The sequence below is a fragment of the Propithecus coquereli genome, unplaced genomic scaffold, assembly GCF_000956105.1.
Source record: "Propithecus coquereli isolate 6110/MARCELLA unplaced genomic scaffold, Pcoq_1.0 Scaffold224, whole genome shotgun sequence".
NCBI lineage: Eukaryota > Metazoa > Chordata > Mammalia > Primates > Indriidae > Propithecus > Propithecus coquereli.
The window spans coordinates 4,363,469-4,381,640 of NW_012147634.1; the positions used below are offsets into that span (position 1 = coordinate 4,363,469).

The window sequence follows — 18,172 nt, forward strand, 5'->3', positions numbered from 1 at the left end:
AATCCATGTTTGAAATTCTTCTTCTGTCATTTTAGTGTTCTGAGTTTGGTTAATGTCCATTGCTGGGGAGCTGTTGTTCCTCTTTGGGGGTGTGCTTTCCATTTGAGTCTTCATACTTCCGGAGTTCTTTTGCTGGTTCCTTCCCATCTGGATCAGTCATTCCTTTCTGCCTTTAGATTTTTGTTTGGATAATGACATGCCCTGTTTATTCTCTGAGCCAGTAGGTAGTGTTTGTGAGTGAGATTTGACCACACTCTTTATGATGAATCAGTAGATGCAGTAAAAGGGTGTGCAAGATGACCTCCCTGTCAGTAGGTGGCACTTGCAGGGAGGAGCGAGCTGCGGTGCTGTTTTTGGGTCCTGTAGCTAGCTCTTGTTCCTCTGGAGAGGCCCTCTTGTGCCTCAGGTGGTGGGTGGGCCCTGAGACTTGCAGGTATGTCCTTATTCTCCACCTTGGTGGGGGCAGGTCCAAGAGCGAGTCTGGGTGGGGCTGGGTTGGGTAAGCCTGCCCTCAGGCTCCACAGTTGCTGTTAGCAGGGGTCAAAGGTATGTTCTTTGCTTCTGTGTGAAGTCTAGCTGAAACTCTGGGTTTGAGGGGTGGGGCTGTCCGAGACCCGCACTCTGGAGCAGGTCTCACTCCCCTCTACCCTCCCCCTCTCGGTGGCCTCTCCCAGGCCTCTGCCAGCAAGCTGGACCTCAGGCTGATGGATCTCCCCTGGCTGTGACATGGGCCAGGAGGTTCCCTATTCAGGATCGCAGCCTGAGCTGGGTGCACAGCCCTCTTTTGGGAGGAGGGTTGTGGCTCAGGCCCGCTGATCTGCCCCTGAAGGCACACACTGCTCAGTAGGCTCTTTCAGAGATCTCCCTTTTGTGCCCTGGGGCAGTGCGATCGTGACCTGTGTGTACAGGGTCTGGTCTGCAGGCCTGTCCCCTGGGCCCTGGAGATCAATCCCTGACCCTGCCAGGGGGAGGGGTGCTGGTCTTGAATGACCTACAGGGTGCCCAAGCTGGATTGATTTCACTCCACCTCGGGATTTGCCCCACTCTCCTGGAGTCCCCAGGCAAACAGCATCTGGGAGGGCTGGCAGGTAGGGAGCGCGCCATCTGAATACCCCTCAGTCTGCTGTAGGGCCCCAAAAGGAAAGATCCCGTTCCTTGGAGATGCCTCCGTGTGATGGCTAAATCGTCTCTCTGGGCACCCACGGGTAGGGAAGGGGAAGGAGAGAATAGAGCACTATGGCATCTGCCGATAGGCTTGGGTCTGCGTGTGGGGAGGTGCCCCAAGGGAGCTGGGAGCCCGGCACCGTGTCCGCAAGAGGCCACCGCTCACTGGTGGCAGCCGTCTCTGGGCTGGTGATGGCAGGTCTCTCCAACCGCTCAAGAGCCCACCAGGAGTCCGAGATGCAAGGCAGGGGAAAGTTAACTGCTCCACCTACCCTTGTTCCTTGTCTCCAAGCCTCTCAGGGACCTTTCTCCTTCCAGTTCTCCTCCGCAACGTCTTCCCGTGGAGTCTCCTGTAGTTTCAGGCACCCTTCCTTCCGACCCTCACCCGAACTATGTTTTTCTGCTAGTTTATTTTTTTCACTTTCTTCTAAAATCCTGTTTGCAGAGACACTCTGACTGGTGGCTTTTCTCGTCCGCCATCTTGGCTCCTCCTTGAAGATGTAGTTTTAATTATAGCTATTTAGAAGAGAAATAATGTGCTGTATGTACGTCAGTCATATCAGACCTTTCTTCTTTCCCAGTGTAGCCATTTTTACTGCTATAAATTTTCTCTCTAAGCACTGCTTTAGCTGTAATCCACACATTTTGAAATGCTGTGTTTTCATTTTCATTCAGTTTAAATTTAAGTTTATAATTTGCCTTTGATGTCTTCTTTGACCTGTAGGTTATTTGGAAGTATTTTATTCAGTTTTCAAATATTTGGGGATGTTCTAGATGTTTTTCTGTTATTGATTTCTACTTCTATTATCATCAGAGAACATATCTTATATAATTTGAATCCTTTTAAATTTGTCAAAACTTGTCTTATAGCCTAGAAGATGGCCTGTTTTTGTAAATATTCCATGTGCACTTGGAAAAAATGTGTATTGTACTGTCGTTGAGTGTTCTAAAAATTGTTTAGCAGGTCAAATGGGTTGATAGTGTTGTCCAAGTCTTCTTTATCTTTACTGATTTTTTTGTCTGCTTGTTCTATCAGTTACTGAAAGTGGTGTTGAAATTGTGACTGTTGTGGATTTTCCCTTTTCATTTTTCAGTTTTTGTTTCATATATTTTAAAGTTCTGCCATTAGGTTCACAAATATTTAGGATTCTTATGTCCTTTTAATGAATTGACCTCTTTATCATTATGAAATGTCTTTCTTTATCCCTGATAATATTCTTTGTCCTGAAATCTGCTTTCTCTGATATTAATATAGCTACTCTTGCTTTTTTAAAAGATTAGTGTTAGAATCGTTTATCTTCTGCCATCATTTTACTTTTAACCCATTTGTGTTTTTATTTGTATTTTAAAGTAGGTTTCTTAAAGGCATCTTATAGTTGGAGCTTGGGTTTTTAATCCAGTCTAATGTCCTCTGCCTTTTAATTGGGTGTTTAGACCATTTATATTTAATGTGATTATTAACATGGTTGGATTTAAATCCACCATCTTTCTGTTTTGTTCCATCTGCTCTTTGTTCTCTTTTTCCTCCTTTTCTACTTTGTTTGGATTAAATAAGTATTTTTTTATTATTCCACTTTATCTCCTTTGTTGGCTTATTAGCTGTATAGTTGACCCTTGATCTGTGCAGGTGTTGGGGCACCAACCCCCTGCCCCGCTGAAAATCTATGTCTAACTTTTAACTCCTTCAAAACTTAACTACTAATAGCCTACTGTTGATCAAAAGCCTTACTGATAGCATAAACAGTCAATTAATACATATGTGTCATAAGCATTATATACTGTATTCTTACAATAAAGCAAGATAGAGAAAAGAATGTGTTACTAAGAAAATCATGAAGAAGAGAAAACATATTTACAGTTCATTAAGTGGAAGTGGGTCATCATAAAAGTCTTCATTCTTGTTATCTTCACATTGAACAGGATGAGGAGGAGGAAGAGAAGGGGCTGTTCTTGCTGTCTCAGGGGTGGCAAAAGTGGAAGAAAATCCATGTATGAGTGGACCCAAGCAGTTCAAACCGGTGTTGTTCCAGGGTCAATTGTACTTTGTTTTGTATTTTTATAGATTACTTTCAGGTTTATAGTATACATCTTTAATTATCTAAGTCTACCTTCAAGTGATATTATACCACTTCATACATAATAAAAAGGAAAAAAAAGCTTTTATTTCCCCTTTTCTCAGCGTTAATACTTTCATTGTCATACATTTAACTTTTATACCTGTTATAAGCTCCATAAAAATTATCATTCATTTTTCTTTTTTTTTTTTTTTTTTTTGAGACAGAGTCTCACTGTGTTGCCCGGGCTAGAGTGCCGTGGTGTCATCATAGCTCACAGCAACCTCAAACTCCTGGGCTCAAGCGATCCTTCTGCCTCAGCCTCCCAAGTAGCTGGGACTACAGGCACACGCCACCATGCCCGGCTAATTTTTTTTTCCTATATATTTTTAGTTGTCTGATTAATTTCTTTCTATTTTTTAGTAGAGACGGGTCTCGTTCTTGCTCAGGCTGGTTTCGAACTCCTGAGCTCAAACAATCCGCCCGCCTCGGCCTCCCAGAGTGCTAGGATTACAGGCGTGAGCCACCGCGCCTGGCCTGTCATTCATTTTTGATAGTTTTTATTGCTGTGTCTTCTGAGTCATTGGTCTTTTCTTCTGCAATATCTAATCTGCTATTAATCCATCCAATAGTATCATTCAGATACTATAGTCTTCATCTCTAGAATTTTTATTTGGGTCTTTTTTTCTTTTCCTTCATCTTCCACGTCTATTTAACATGCTCAATCTTTCCTCTGCCTTACTGAATGCATGGAATAACAGTTAAATCTTATTTAACATAACTATTGCTAATAACTATTGAACATAACTATAGAACATAATAACTATTACTAATAGTTATGTTCTAGAAAGTCACTGTTAACATGAGTTAGCAAATACTCAACCATTGCTCTTAGGGGAAATACAGGGTTAGGTTCCTGTGAGCTTCTCGTTAGATTTTCATCAACTGATCAATATACTGTATAACCTTGTTTTATGTGTCTTTCTGTTTAAAGACACTATATTTTATATACACTATTTGTTAACATTGAACTCATGGCCAACAATGCTATAACTCATGCATGAATAAAGTTTACATGTATTTTCTCCATAAGGTACAATACAGCTTACTAGACAGCACTTCAACACTGTGCTTGGGAGCCATTTTAAGTAGTGAAATCACCAACAAAAAACACAGAAAAATGCAAAAAAATGCAACATTAAATAGACTGTGTAGAGGACACTTGTTCATAAAATGAGAGCTGAAACAAGAAGGCAGAGCGTCACCTTGTTTGATCTCAGCTATGAACATGTATGTTGGGAGATTGAAATCTTTTGGCCCTCTTGCGCTTTTTACAAATGACCGCAAAAGCACATGAGTATTGATGTTGGAGTTACAAATAAATTTTATCAAGTAGACACATTTATAAATATGGAACCTGTGCATAATGAGAATCAACTGTATAATATAATACCTGTTTTAATGTCTTTCTCTACTTAATTTATCATCTATCTCATTTCTGGGCCTGTTTCTATTGACTTATTTTTCCCCTCATTTTGAGTTGCATTTTCCTGTTTCTTTGCATGCTTGGTAATTTTTTATTTGATACCAGACATTGTGAATTTTTGCCTTGTTGGGTGCTGGATATTTTATATTTCTTTAAATATATTTTAGCTTTGTTCTGGGATACAGTTAAGTTACTTGGAAATAATATGATACTTTCAAGGCTTGCTTTTAAACTTTGTGAATTGGGACCAGGACAGCCTTTAGTCTGGAGCTAATTTTTCCCTACTAGTGAGCTAATATTAATACTTTGCCTTAAGCTTTATAAAGGTTTTTTGTTCTGACTTGTGTTAACACAAACTGTTCTCAATCCTTTGTGAGGTTCCTTCTTGGTGGCTCTTTCCCTACCCTTAGGTATTTTCTGCATCAGCTGAAGACTTGAGGAGAAGAGGGGGCCCCTCTGCACATTTCTGGAGCTCTCTTTTTGTACAGTTCTCTCCTTTCCATATAGCTTGCTCCTTTCTGGTATCCTGCCCTGTGAATTCTAGCCACCATGGTCTCCCTGAATTCTTAGATCTGTCTTCTCAACTCAGAGAGACCAATGAGTTTAGTTTGGGTTCACCCTCCCTGTTACTGCACCTTGGAAATTCTCTCCAGACAATAAGCTGAGGCAGGTGTACTGCTCACCTCATTTGTTTTCCTTCTCTCAGGGATCACTGTCCTATACTGCTTGTTGTCCAATATCTGAAGACCATTATTTGGTAAATTTTTGTCTGGTTTTTTAGTCATTTAAGTTGGGAGGGTAAATCTAGTCTCTGTTGGTCCATCATGGCCAGAAACAGGATTCTGTCAGTCACAGCAGGACTACTACCACTAAAGCAGTTGTAGTATTTTTAAAGCAAAAATGAGAGCCATAAAGCCCATCCTCTCCCCCTCCCCTGTTAGGTGGAACTAAGCTAGATAGGCATTCGTGCCAACAGGGTTTGGGAGGTGGGTAGCATGGTGGCCCAGAGTGGGATATCAGAGCCATATTGGAATGAGAAGGGCTCCGTGTGTTATAGGAGTGGCCTGGCTTAGAATATTGGAGGCTGAGTGGTGTGAGAAAATGTTCATATGGCCCAGCACCAAGTATCAGAGCCAAGCAGGGTGAGGAGTGTATAATCTAGCACTGTCCGCTGAGAGGGCCTGGGAGCAGTGATGCTTCAGTAGCAATAAGTACACCTAATGCCTAGATCTTGTCTTCTAAATACATTCTCTACTAAAAGAAACCCAGATCTTCTGGAAGAAATGTCTGATTTCAGGGCTGAGAGTGAAATGAGCCTGTAGTAGCCTGTGCCAAAAACTAATAAAGTGCTCAGAGAATGATAGACACATGCCTAAGATATACAAACTAGGTTGAGGGGGCTTTCACTTTCACTGGCCAAATCTGAGGCCTTTGGGGCATCAAAATAAATAATCATAGTAACAGATAATAACTCATGAATACAATAAGAATCTGTAAGTCCATATGGATGGAGAAAGGAGAAATTTTGCCTTGGAGTAGAATGCCGACTGATGAATCTAAAGGGAATGATGGAATTAGAAAACCAACGTTGTGAACTATCATCATAATAATTAATTCAGCCAGTAAACATAAATGAATGTGTATAAAACTTTGATGAGGAATGGGATATTTAGATATAGTACACACAAATACTAATTAATTGGAAAGGGAGGGAAAAAGAGTAACTTTACGGTGGAGAGACCTAGCAGATACCACCTAACTCAAGCAATCAAGGTTAACGTCACCAGTAATGGGACAAATTAAAATTATGTATCATCTAATAGAATGTAATGAGCATCGCTTTTGTGGTACTCCTGCCAAAAAGCATAATCTGGAACTAGTCATGAAGAAACATCAGATAAACCCAAATTGAGGGACATTATATAAAATAACTGGCCTGTAATCTTCAAAGAATCAAAGTAATTGAAGGCAACTGAAGAGACCTAACAAGTAAATAAAATGCAAAGGTAATCCTGGATTGGATCCTTTGCTATAAAGAACATTATTGGGACATTTGGTGAAATAAGCATGGGATCTGGATTAGATGATAACGCTACTAATTTCTTGACTTTGATAGTTGTATTGTGGTTATGTAGGAGAATGTCCTTATTTGTAGGAGTTATATATTAACATATTCAGTGAGATAGAGCATCATGTCTGAAAGCTTACTTTCCAGTAGTGCAGGGAAAAATGAATTTTTTGTATTATTTTTGCAAATTTGCGTAAGTTTAAGATCTTTTGTCAGTGGGAAATTATTTCAAAATAAAATACTTTTATAAAGAATTTTCCAGCAGCTTTATCTTGTATTATTAGCAGGTTTACCATGTGAAAAACCTTATATAGCTATAACACGTTTAATCACATTTAGTTGTACAGTGAGCATATTCTTAGTAAAGTAAAATTTCATTAAATTTGGACAGTACTAGGAAATTGGGGACTTATGGTTATCCTTTAGTACAGTTTTTATTAATCGTATATAGTGATATTTAGGACCTTACTTCTCTTTCTTTTGTCTCAGCCTTGTCAGACCCAAGCAGCCGACTTTCAACTTCTCCTCCTCCTCCAGCAATTGCTGTCCCCTTGCTGGAAATGGGATTCTCTCTTCGGCAAATTGCCAAAGCCATGGAAGCCACAGGTAGGATAAGTTTTTATATGCAAATATGAGAAATCCTATCTTATTACAGGCAACATATTTTTTAAGAGACCATAAAGCTTAATAAGATTTTTAACACCAGATTTTGTAACAAAGCCTCATAAGAATGTTACCATTCTTAAACTGGTGACATAAATAAATAATTACTTTGCCCAAAGGCAATATCAGACTTTTTTTTCCCCTCTCTGTATAGGTGCTCGAGGAGAGGCTGATGCCCAGAATATCACTGTCCTTGCCATGTGGATGATAGAGCACCCTGGACATGAGGATGAGGAAGAGCCCCAGTCAGGCAGCACAGCAGATGCCAGGCATGGAGCAGCAGTTCTAGGCAGTGGTGGGAAGTCAAATGATCCCTGTTATTTGCAGTCACCAGGAGACATACCATCAGCTGATGCTGCTGAAATGGAGGAAGGCTTTAGTGAAAGGTGAAGTTCCAATGTCTGTATTTCTGTTACATGTGTTATAAATTTCAAAGCCCCATTTATATCCCTTCATAAATGCTTCTCATGGTGTGTAAAGTTGATAACTATAGGTATATGAAAAGATGGGTGTTTTAGTTGTAAGCTTATGTTTCTGTGAAGGGTAAAAGTGACATGACAAGTTTGGATTTGAATGCATGTTCTCATGGCAAGAAGGAAATTCATGATTTTTGTGTAAAATTGAGCTGAAAAGGGAAACTGAAAATTAAAGCAAGTTTATTCTGAAGTAAAATAAACATGCTGATAAAACAATTTTATCTCATATAAATGATATAAAATAGTGTTCACCCTAATATTAGAAATTGATTTAATTAATACATTTGATAAAAGTGAACTTTTAAATCTTTTCTGTCTCTTAATGTAATTAAATTTATGTTTTTATCTTTTCTATAGTTATATATGCCCCTTTTTTAGGTTATAAAAAGATTTCTGTGATAATGCCTACCCCAAAATGAGATGTAATAAAATATTCTACCATTCCCCCTAAAATCTTTCCTCCTTCATCACTTCTTATAACTTTAAATCTTCATTTTTCATTTTCAGCATGGAGTCATATTATTTTTAAGGCTTGTGTCTTATGTAACATGCAGACTTTTTCTAACAAGCTCAGTGAATATTTTCATAGTATATTTTGAAATAATCTGTTTCCCCTAGGCAAGGATTCTCAATCATTTCAAATTTTAAGTATTTAGTCATTTAGGATTTTGTTAAGGTCATATCCGATTTCATTTGAATTTGAGCGTGCATTAAACATCATTTCATTATTGATGGAATTAAAAATCAGATAAAATTATCGCTCAGGGCACAGGATATGACACATGTATAACTGAGGAATTTTAAAAGGGACAAAAGATATGTTTCAAATTTTATCATAAATATATTTTATTCTTAGTGATATTTGGAGAAAAAGTAATACCACACCGAATCTTGCACCTATGATTTCTTTTCACGGTTTTTAAAAATTTGTGTTGCTTTTGAAATTGCACTTGTAGCCCTGATAATTTGGATCATACAGAGAATGCAGCTTCTGGAAGTGGACCACCGGCTAGGGGTCGCTCAGCGGTAACAAGAAGGCACAAGTTTGATTTAGCTGCTCGCACGTTGCTAGCAAGGGCAGGTAATTATATGTTTCACATCCTTCTCTTTGTGAAAGATTTTATTTTAAAATCAATACAAAAGCAACGTTAAAGAAGATGTAAACTAATGATACTAAGTACTCAGTTCCTCCACATTAATAGAACAACTATTTGCATATTATTTTCTATACATAATTTTACTTAATTGAAATCGTAGCATACATTCATAGATTTATTTTTAAGTCTTTTTGGTGCCGAAGGCTGTACTGGCCACTTGAGGATTTTGAGAAATTTTGTAAATGCTCCTCCTGCCCTCAATCAGTTATAATTTAGGAAGCAGTGATGCACGTTTGGTATTTAGCATCAGTGGTGAGGAGGAACTGGAAAGGGCACTGTGCCAGAAAAGTAGGCACTGGCTTTTCTGATGTACTCTGTGGGCCTTAGCGCTTCACTGGGTAAGTCCCAGATTCCCTGATTACATTAATAAATCTTCTAGCATTATGTTCTGGGCATGTAAAGTGTAAATTATAGGGAATATATTTTTCAAACTAAAAACTTGGATATGTGATTTGTCAAAACAGAATTTGATCATTGAAAAAGTAGAACATAAGTAATGATTCAATAATGTATGTGAGAAATTGAGACTATCCTAGAAAATAGAGGATTTACATTTACCATATAATTGAAAAGGGACTTATTTTTTAAAAATAAACCTAAAAGAATAACAGCTCACATTTATTGAGATTTTTCCTATATAATTAACATTATAAGGTATTTTGCATGGATTATCTTATTTAAACCTATCAATGGCCCAGTGAGTTACGAGTGCTATTATTATCCCCATTTTACAGTAGAGGAAACACATGTGATAGGTACAATTTGAAGTTTATGGTCTGGGATCCAATAAGTCAGCTGAGATAGGTTCTCACCTACATGTGTGAAAGTTAAGGATGGCGAAATATTCAGAATTATTTTATTCATGCAAATAAAATGCCTTTTTTGTTTTGTTCTGAGCGGGGTTATACCGCTCTGTGCAGGCCCACAGGAATCAAAGTCGGAGAGAAGGAATATCTTTGCAGCAAGACCCTGGGGCGTTGTATGACTTTAATTTAGATGAGGAATTGGAAATTGATCTTGATGATGAAGCAATGGAAGCTATGTTTGGACAAGACCTGACCAGTGACAATGATATTCTGGGAATGTGGATCCCAGAGGTACTGGATTGGCCTACCTGGGTGTGTGTGACTGCAGCGGGGGCTGCTCTGACTTATTTTCCTGCCCTCCTGTTCATACAGCTTACTAACAGCAGCGTTGCCTACAATTGAAACACTCTAAAAGTCTTATATCTCATCCTGAGGTTTGGGGATTTAACGCTTGATGTTACTTTAATACCTACAAACTAATAAGAAAAAGTCTCTTGTTTTCTCTGTGCGATTTCTTCTTTCCCCAGACTAAATGAGTAGAGCCACATTGTGGTAATATTTGATTCTGATGTCAAAGATAGATTACAAAACAGGCATCAGGTCCCAGGAGGCTGCTGGGTTTTATAACATGGCTGCTGCTATGCTCATGTTGCTACCTGAATGCATGCTCTTCTCCTTCATAGGTTCCATTTAATCAGTGTAATGCCTCATGCTAGGAACCAGTGATCACCTAGATCTTGTAAATACCTCTATTCAAGGGCAGGGTACATGATGGGTTTGTATATATACATTTGTTAGCATTATATTTTTGTAGCAGGGAGACCAAAAAGCTCATAGGTATAAGTCCTACACAAAAGAGAATCTACTATGTCAATAGGTAAATGAATCCTCATGATTTTTCTCAGAAATTCATTATGCATTTTATGACCAGATAAAAATTAGTTCTTTTTACTAGCCAGGTTTTTAAAAAAAATCATTTTGAGATAGGGCAGATTGTCATGTTCATTAACTCTTTTCTCATTAGAACAATCACTTACTTATAACTTATCAGAGTGAGGGAGGGCAAAAACACCTTCAGATTGTATGGTCTAAATTCTAATTTGAAAGAAATTTTTTATGTAGCATTAACGAACACCTTGGAAATATTCCAGCATATGTGAACAAAGTAGTTAATATAAATAATCTATTTGCCACTTCTTAATTTTATGTTAAATTAACTGTAATAATTTGGTATGAAATCATTTTGTGCAGCATGTTTGTGAGTCTGAAGACAGGGAAGAAGTGGTGGTGTGTGAACTGTGTGAATGCAGCGTTGTCAGCTTCAATCAGCACATGAAGAGAAACCACCCAGGCTGCGGGCGCAGTGCAAACCGCCAGGGCTATCGCAGCAATGGCTCCTATGTGGATGGCTGGTTTGGTGGTGAATGTGGAAGTGGAAATCCATACTACCTGTTATGTGGCAGCTGCAGGGAGAAGTACTTAGCCCTGAAGACCAAATCCAAGACAACAAGTTCTGAAAGGTACTTTGAAATTGCGTAAATATCCAGACCCTCTGAATGAGAGCATCTCATACCTTAAGACATGGGAACTGTAGATTTTTTCATGTGAGGAATTACTTTTAAATTTCCCTGAAATCCTATGATTGCTGAATTGAGGGCAGAAAAGATGGAGGAGGTTGAAGAATTCATGTTCTCAGCTGAGGTGAGAACCTGACAGGATCTCTGAGAGTCCAGGAATAGTGGCATGGTAACAGATCCTTTATTGGAGTTTGGCTGTTAATCTTTGACTTGTTGGCACTTCGTGGTTGGGACCTTCTCTTAATCCTCAGGAGACTTACATTCAATTTTTTTCATTGGTATTTTCCATTGTATTTCTAACATCTTAATTAAGATCTTTCTCTTGATGAAAAAATAGACTGTTTGACTAAGTGAGCTTTCATGAAAATATTATCTCTTTACATCCTTAATAATAGCGAGTAGGTTTTTTGCCCTTGTTGTCAACTATTAAAATCTTTAAGGCTTTCTAGAATAGAACTTGATTAAAAGAGTTGTTGTAGATGACCCAGAAATCTCCCCAGTAGTTTGGTAAAATAATCATTGATTTTCTAAGTGGGTATGTAGCTACATACTGCAAGTTTTTATTACATTAGGCCATAACATGAAGCATACTTTTTGATTTTGTGCTGCTTTATTAATGACCTTTTAAAATGTTCTAATGACTTAATTTGCATTTTTGGATACTAACTGTTTTATATAAAAACACGATGTTCTTCATGTTTGGTGCAGGTACAAGGGACAAGCTCCAGATCTAATTGGCAAGCAGGACAGTGTGTATGAAGGTAGTTGTTTGTTTTGAGAGCTTCTTTATTTTACATGTTTTTTATATATACTCTGCTTAACATCTGTTACTAAAATTCACCTTTGTATGTGTGTTTGGATTTATGTACATGTTAACTTAAACTTTCCCTGAAAAACTCAAGATAGTTTGATAGCAACAGACCTAGTTTAAAAGTCAAAGGAAAAGGACCTGGGTTCAAATATTAGCTTTTCCATAGAATGTTAGTTACTGTTTGACATGTATTTTTTTCAAAGTAGGGAAAGGATATGGTTTATTTTGAATTTCCATCCTAACTATGGAAAGTGAAAAAGAAAAAATTGAGATGAGCATCAATTTTTCTGGAGCACTCATTTTCTTGAAATATTAATAACTCATTTCCTAATGATCATGAACAAGAACTCTTTGTTGGCCCCATGACAGTATTTTTTATTAGTTGAAACCTCCATTATCAGCTGTAACATTTGTTATTGCTTTCAATAAATTTGTCTATACAGACTCCCTTTCCCTTAAAGTTGCACCATGCCTCAGGAGTACAGTTTGGTTGGGTCACCAAGAGATGGTGCGATAGTTCATTTTGTGGTCACTGGACTTCCAATCTACCTGCATTTTAGACATATTCTCACAGTAACCATTGCCAGCAGAATTATGTCATGTTGATATTCACATACCATACATTTATTTATTTAAATTCCAGAAGACTGGGACATGTTGGATGTTGATGAAGATGAAAAGCTAACGGGTGAAGAAGAATTTGAATTGCTTGCTGGACCACTTGGTTTAAATGACCGGCGCATTGTACCAGAACCAGTTCAGTTCCCTGACAGTGACCCACTGGGCGCATCAGTAGCAATGGTCACAGCCACTAACAGTATGGAAGAAACCCTGATGCAAATAGGTAAACTGAAACGCTGATTTGCATTGATTTTATAGACTCTATGTTAATTTGTTTCTTGGATAAGTAAATAATAATAAGGTAAAGGTAAACAATAAGAATAGCAGTTCAGCATTATCCCACCCCATGAAGTCTCTTTAGTGAATTATTTTAACATTTTGAAGATATAATGTGATATTAAGTTTTGATTTTTTGTCTTTGTGAAATATTGAAGTGATAAAAAGATTAATAAAATATGTAAGGTTTTTTTTTAACTTTGTGTTAGGGAAATCCTGTAACTGACTCAAAATTATTGTGCAGTCTTTTTTAAATTTGGGTGAGATGTTATGGTAAATTTTTGTTATTTTGAATTGGAGCAATGTTGGTGACTTAGCCCTTTGTGTATACTCAAAGCATATTTTTAAAACTATTCTTTCCTATATCTATTAATATTAAGAGTGATACATGAACAAAATGAACAAAACAAAAAATGCATTTAATAGAAAATATCTCCTTTAATATATTATTAACTTAGAAATATCCAAGTTAGAAATATCAAAGTTAGAACTTAGAAAGACCTAAGTTTCTCCTAAGGAATTTTCTTATAACAAGGTTCCAGATGAGCAAAACATGTTGATTTGCTATGGAACCTGTGTAAAATAGGAAAATTTTTTTGTAGTTCAGATGTGTTTCTTTCTTATTGAAAACTAAACAAAATCATGTCTTTCAGGTTGCCATGGCTCTGTAGAAAAGAGTTCCTCTGGGAGAATAACATTAGGAGAGCAGGCAGCTGCCCTAGCAAACCCTCATGACCGTGTGGTGGCTTTAAGGAGAGTGACCGCTGCTGCTCAGGTTCTTCTGGCCAGAACCATGGTCATGAGAGCACTGTCTCTCCTCTCAGTCAGGTAAGTGTTATTTTGTGTCAGATGATGCTAAGTTAGCTTCTAGTATATATTATTAGACAGGATTCTGGTATTGTTCGGGAGGGTGAGATAGAATTTTAGAAACTTGTGTATATACTGTTGAATGAAGGATGTTAGACATAGTCATTATTGTTATTCATTCATTTATTTAGTCATTCAGTTAATATTTGGCACTTCTTAGGTAGAAAATAATGCCATTATAGTAACTGAGTAAAATGCATACATTTTATTTTATTACCTGAAATGTGAAACTAAGGGTGTTGATCCAGTTGGTCCTGGGTAAAACCTAGAGATCAAAAAGAATTGACCAGCTGTGTAGCCAAGTCTGCCTGCAGATTCCATCATGGGGACTCTTGCTCTGTTTATACTGTGGAGTGTAATGTAAAGATAAAGAATACCTAAAACACAGCCATTTAAGAAATAATTAAGCAGAAGTATTTAATGACAAATCAGTGAAGGCAGAAGGACACTAAAAGAAAACTCAAAATAAAACTTAGATAAGACTATGTGGTATTGGCTCAAGGATAGACATATAGGATAGTAGAAAAGAACAGAGTTCAGAAACTGACCCCCACATGTAAATAAACACTTGATTTATGGCAGTGGTTTACACTGCAGAGCAATGGAGAAGGGACGGTCTTTTCAATAACTGGGGCCGGGTCAGATGGTTTATCTACATAGATAAAAAGAGAGTCTTGGTCCCAATCTCATACCATGTAAAGCAGATAATTCCAAAGTGGCTCTTAGATCTAAGTGTGAAAGGTAAATCAATAAAGTTTCTAGAAGATAACATAGAATTTACTCTTGATCTTGGGACAGACAGAGATTTCTTAAGCAAGTCACAGAAGATATCCACCATGAAGAAAAAAGATTCATAAAATGGACATTAAGATAGAAAACCTCTGTTTAGCAAAAGTCATTTTAAAAAAAGTAAGAAAGTAAAAAAGCAAGCCAAAGAATGGGAGAAGATATTAGCAGTGTAGCTAACCAACAGAATACATAAAGAATTCCTATAAATCAATAAGAAAAAGACAACTCCAAAGAAAAATGGACAAAATACATTAAGTGTTTCACAAAAGAGGATCTCCAAATGGCCAATACACATAAAAAGGTGTTCAACCTCATTAGTCTTAAGAGAAATGAAAATTAAAATCCAGTGAAATACTACTATACACCCACCAGAATGGCAAAAATCTAAGACTAAGGGGAAAAAAAAGTTAGCACAAGGCTGTGAAACACCTAAAACTCTCATACATTGCTGGTGAGAAAATAAATTAGTACAACTACTTTGGAAAACCGTTCGATAGTTTCAACTAAAGCTGAACATACTCTGACCCAGAGATGCCCTTCTGGGTATATATCTAACAGAAATACTTATGTATATCCCCCAAAAGGCATCTACAAGAGCATTCATGGCAGTATTATTCATAATAGCGCCATGTTGGAAATCACCTGATTGTCTTCTGTATGAATAATTGAATTATAGATTACATTGATATGCCAGTGAAAATTAATAAACTGCTCTAATGCAACAACATGGATGAATCTTATAAACATAATGTTGAGCAAAAGAAGCTAGACACAAAAGAGTACATACTTTATTATTCTAGTCATACAGTGTTCAAAAACAAGCAAAACTAAGTTACGGCTTTGGAAGTCAGGACAGTGGTTACTTTTGAAGACATAGTGACCGAGAAAAGCCCAAAGCAGGCTTTTGAGGTGCCGGTAATGTTGTTTCTTGATCTGGAGAGTGGTTACATGGGTTAGTTCAGCTTGTGAAAATTCATGCTTTATTAACATTCCCATATGTTTTACTTTGGTAATTCAGTTACACCTCAGGTATACGCCGATATTTATAAAAATGAGAGAAAGTTTAGATAACAGTTTTCAGCTCACATATAATGTTTTTGGCATCTCTTAGGACATGTACGACTAGTGACAGTACAGCTTATGTTTTATTATAGCTGTTGATGCTATGGATGTGGGCCACCATATGGTCCCTTAAGAAATCTATTTTCTTGATCCATCTAAAGTGTTTTCCTTTACTGACAGTGGTTCCAGTTGCAGCCTGGCTGCTGGTCTTGAGTCTCTGGGGCTGACAGATATCCGAACGCTGGTTCGGTTAATGTGTTTGGCTGCAGCAGGGAGAGCTGGCCTCTCCACCAGCCCTTCTGCAATGGCAAGCACCTCAGAACGCTCACGAGGTGGGCATAGCAAGACAAACAAGCCCATCTCTTGCCTGGCCTATCTGAGCACAGCAGTGGGATGTCTGGCATCAAATACTCCTAGCGCTGCAAAACTGCTGGTGCAGTTGTGTACACAGGTAAGATGGTTTCAGTGCTTTTCCTGTTAAATTGTTTATTTCCCACTGATCCTTGAAGAGCCTTTTGAAATGAAATATTTTTGTTCCAAAATTACATACAAAAATTAAACTTGTTTCTTCCATTTGCCTCTTCAGAACTTGATTTCTGCTGCAACAGGTGTAAATCTAACCACGGTTGATGATCCAATTCAGCGAAAGTTTTTACCCAGCTTTCTCCGAGGAATTGCAGAAGAAAATAAGCTTGTAACCTCCCCAAACTTTGTTGTAACTCAGGCCCTTGTGGCATTACTAGCAGACAAAGGGGCCAAACTGAGACCTAACTATGATAAGACAGAAGTTGAAAAGAAAGGTAGATTTCATACTATTTAAATAGACAATCTTCTAATCAGTTTGATTCATGTTTTTAAAAATGTGTTTTTGTATTGTTGTATGTGATAAATTACATAACATGTAAGCTTCTTCAGTTTACATAAAACAAGTGCATGGATACCTTTTCACTGTATGGAAACAAATATTAGAAAATATACCAATTAGTTATAGATTGTGATTTGAATCACCATAGATAATAATCCTGGTAGGTTTCTATAATAAAATTCAGATAAAGGTAGCATTGTTTTTTTCTTGGGAGTCTTAAGATGAAAACACTTTGAAGGGACTGCTTAATCGCTACTGTCTACCCTTCTTTTCATCAGGATCATTTGGCCAAGAGAGATAAGCTTTAGTATCCATCAGCCCAGTTCCTTGACTACTGGCTGTTAAGATCACGTTTGAGCAATAAAAGCCACTTTTCAAGGGCATGTAGCCTCTCCCCTGGCAATAAAATTATTCCAAGTCTACTGTGGCCTTAGGGCAAAGACTATTGATTGATGTATAATAAAATGTACATTTCCAGTGAATCAAATTTATTATAGAATTTAATGTGAGATAAATGCTTTATACCTTATATGCATATCTTAGTAAAATGATTGCTTAAAAAAGGGTTAATTCTTAAAAGATATGGGTTAACCCATTTTTGTTTGTTCACCATCACCAACTCTCACCTGGACATCATTTCATTGTTTTGTTTAAGCAGGTTTAACTGCCCAATTGTATGCCCATCCTTCCTATGATCCTTCTGCTGTAGGCCCTCTGGAGCTGGCTAATGCCCTGGCAGCCTGCTGCCTCTCCTCCAGGCTGTCCTCACAGCATAGACAATGGGCTGCTCAACAACTTGTGCGCACTCTTGCTGCACACGACCGAGACAACCAAACAACTCTACAAACACTTGCTGATATGGGAGGAGATCTCAGAAAATGCTCCTTTATCAAGTTGGAGGCTCATCAGAACAGAGTATGTATTTTGAGTGTAAAATGTATTAATCGACTTATGTAAGATGAAATCGTCTCTGCTCTTCTCAAAGAGCTCAAAGTGTAGTGCTCACTTGTGTGTGCGCTTCCTCTCTCTCATTCCCTCTGTCTCTGGTACACACACATGCACATGTGCATACATACACAATTATGAAGATTTTTCCTGTAGTTACCAACTATGTTTCTTGAGTTGTTATAATAGTATACAAATGGGAGAATCGGATGGGGATGAGAAGAAAACCAAAGAAATAGCTTCACAAAAGATGAAGGCTTATGCATTTGGCCCTCTGTGTCTGTGGGTTCCTCATCTGTGGATTCGACCAACCTCAGATCAAAAATATTTGGGAAAAAAATTAAAAATAACAATATAACAATTAAAAATCCAAATAAAAAATACAGTATAAAACCTGTTTACACTCTGGGAGGCCGAGGCGTGCGGATTGTTTGAGCTCAGGAGTTCGAGACCAGCCTGAGCAAGAGCGAGACCCTGTCTCTACT

At 37.8% G+C, this 18,172-nt stretch overlaps 1 protein-coding gene across 1 annotated transcript in view; it reads left to right on the forward strand.

Moving 5' to 3' along the window:
- HERC1 (HECT and RLD domain containing E3 ubiquitin protein ligase family member 1) overlaps positions 1-18,172 on the forward strand; it is a 151,917-nt gene that overhangs the window by 96,580 nt on the left and 37,165 nt on the right. The window contains exons 40-50 of the mRNA XM_012645072.1: positions 7,262-7,378; positions 7,590-7,821; positions 8,868-8,992; positions 9,966-10,165; positions 11,126-11,394; positions 12,160-12,212; positions 12,906-13,106; positions 13,813-13,987; positions 16,058-16,328; positions 16,464-16,677; positions 17,452-17,657. Of these exons, the coding sequence (XP_012500526.1) occupies positions 7,262-7,378; positions 7,590-7,821; positions 8,868-8,992; positions 9,966-10,165; positions 11,126-11,394; positions 12,160-12,212; positions 12,906-13,106; positions 13,813-13,987; positions 16,058-16,328; positions 16,464-16,677; positions 17,452-17,657 (2,063 nt within the window). The remainder of the gene's footprint in view (positions 1-7,261; positions 7,379-7,589; positions 7,822-8,867; positions 8,993-9,965; positions 10,166-11,125; positions 11,395-12,159; positions 12,213-12,905; positions 13,107-13,812; positions 13,988-16,057; positions 16,329-16,463; positions 16,678-17,451; positions 17,658-18,172) is intronic.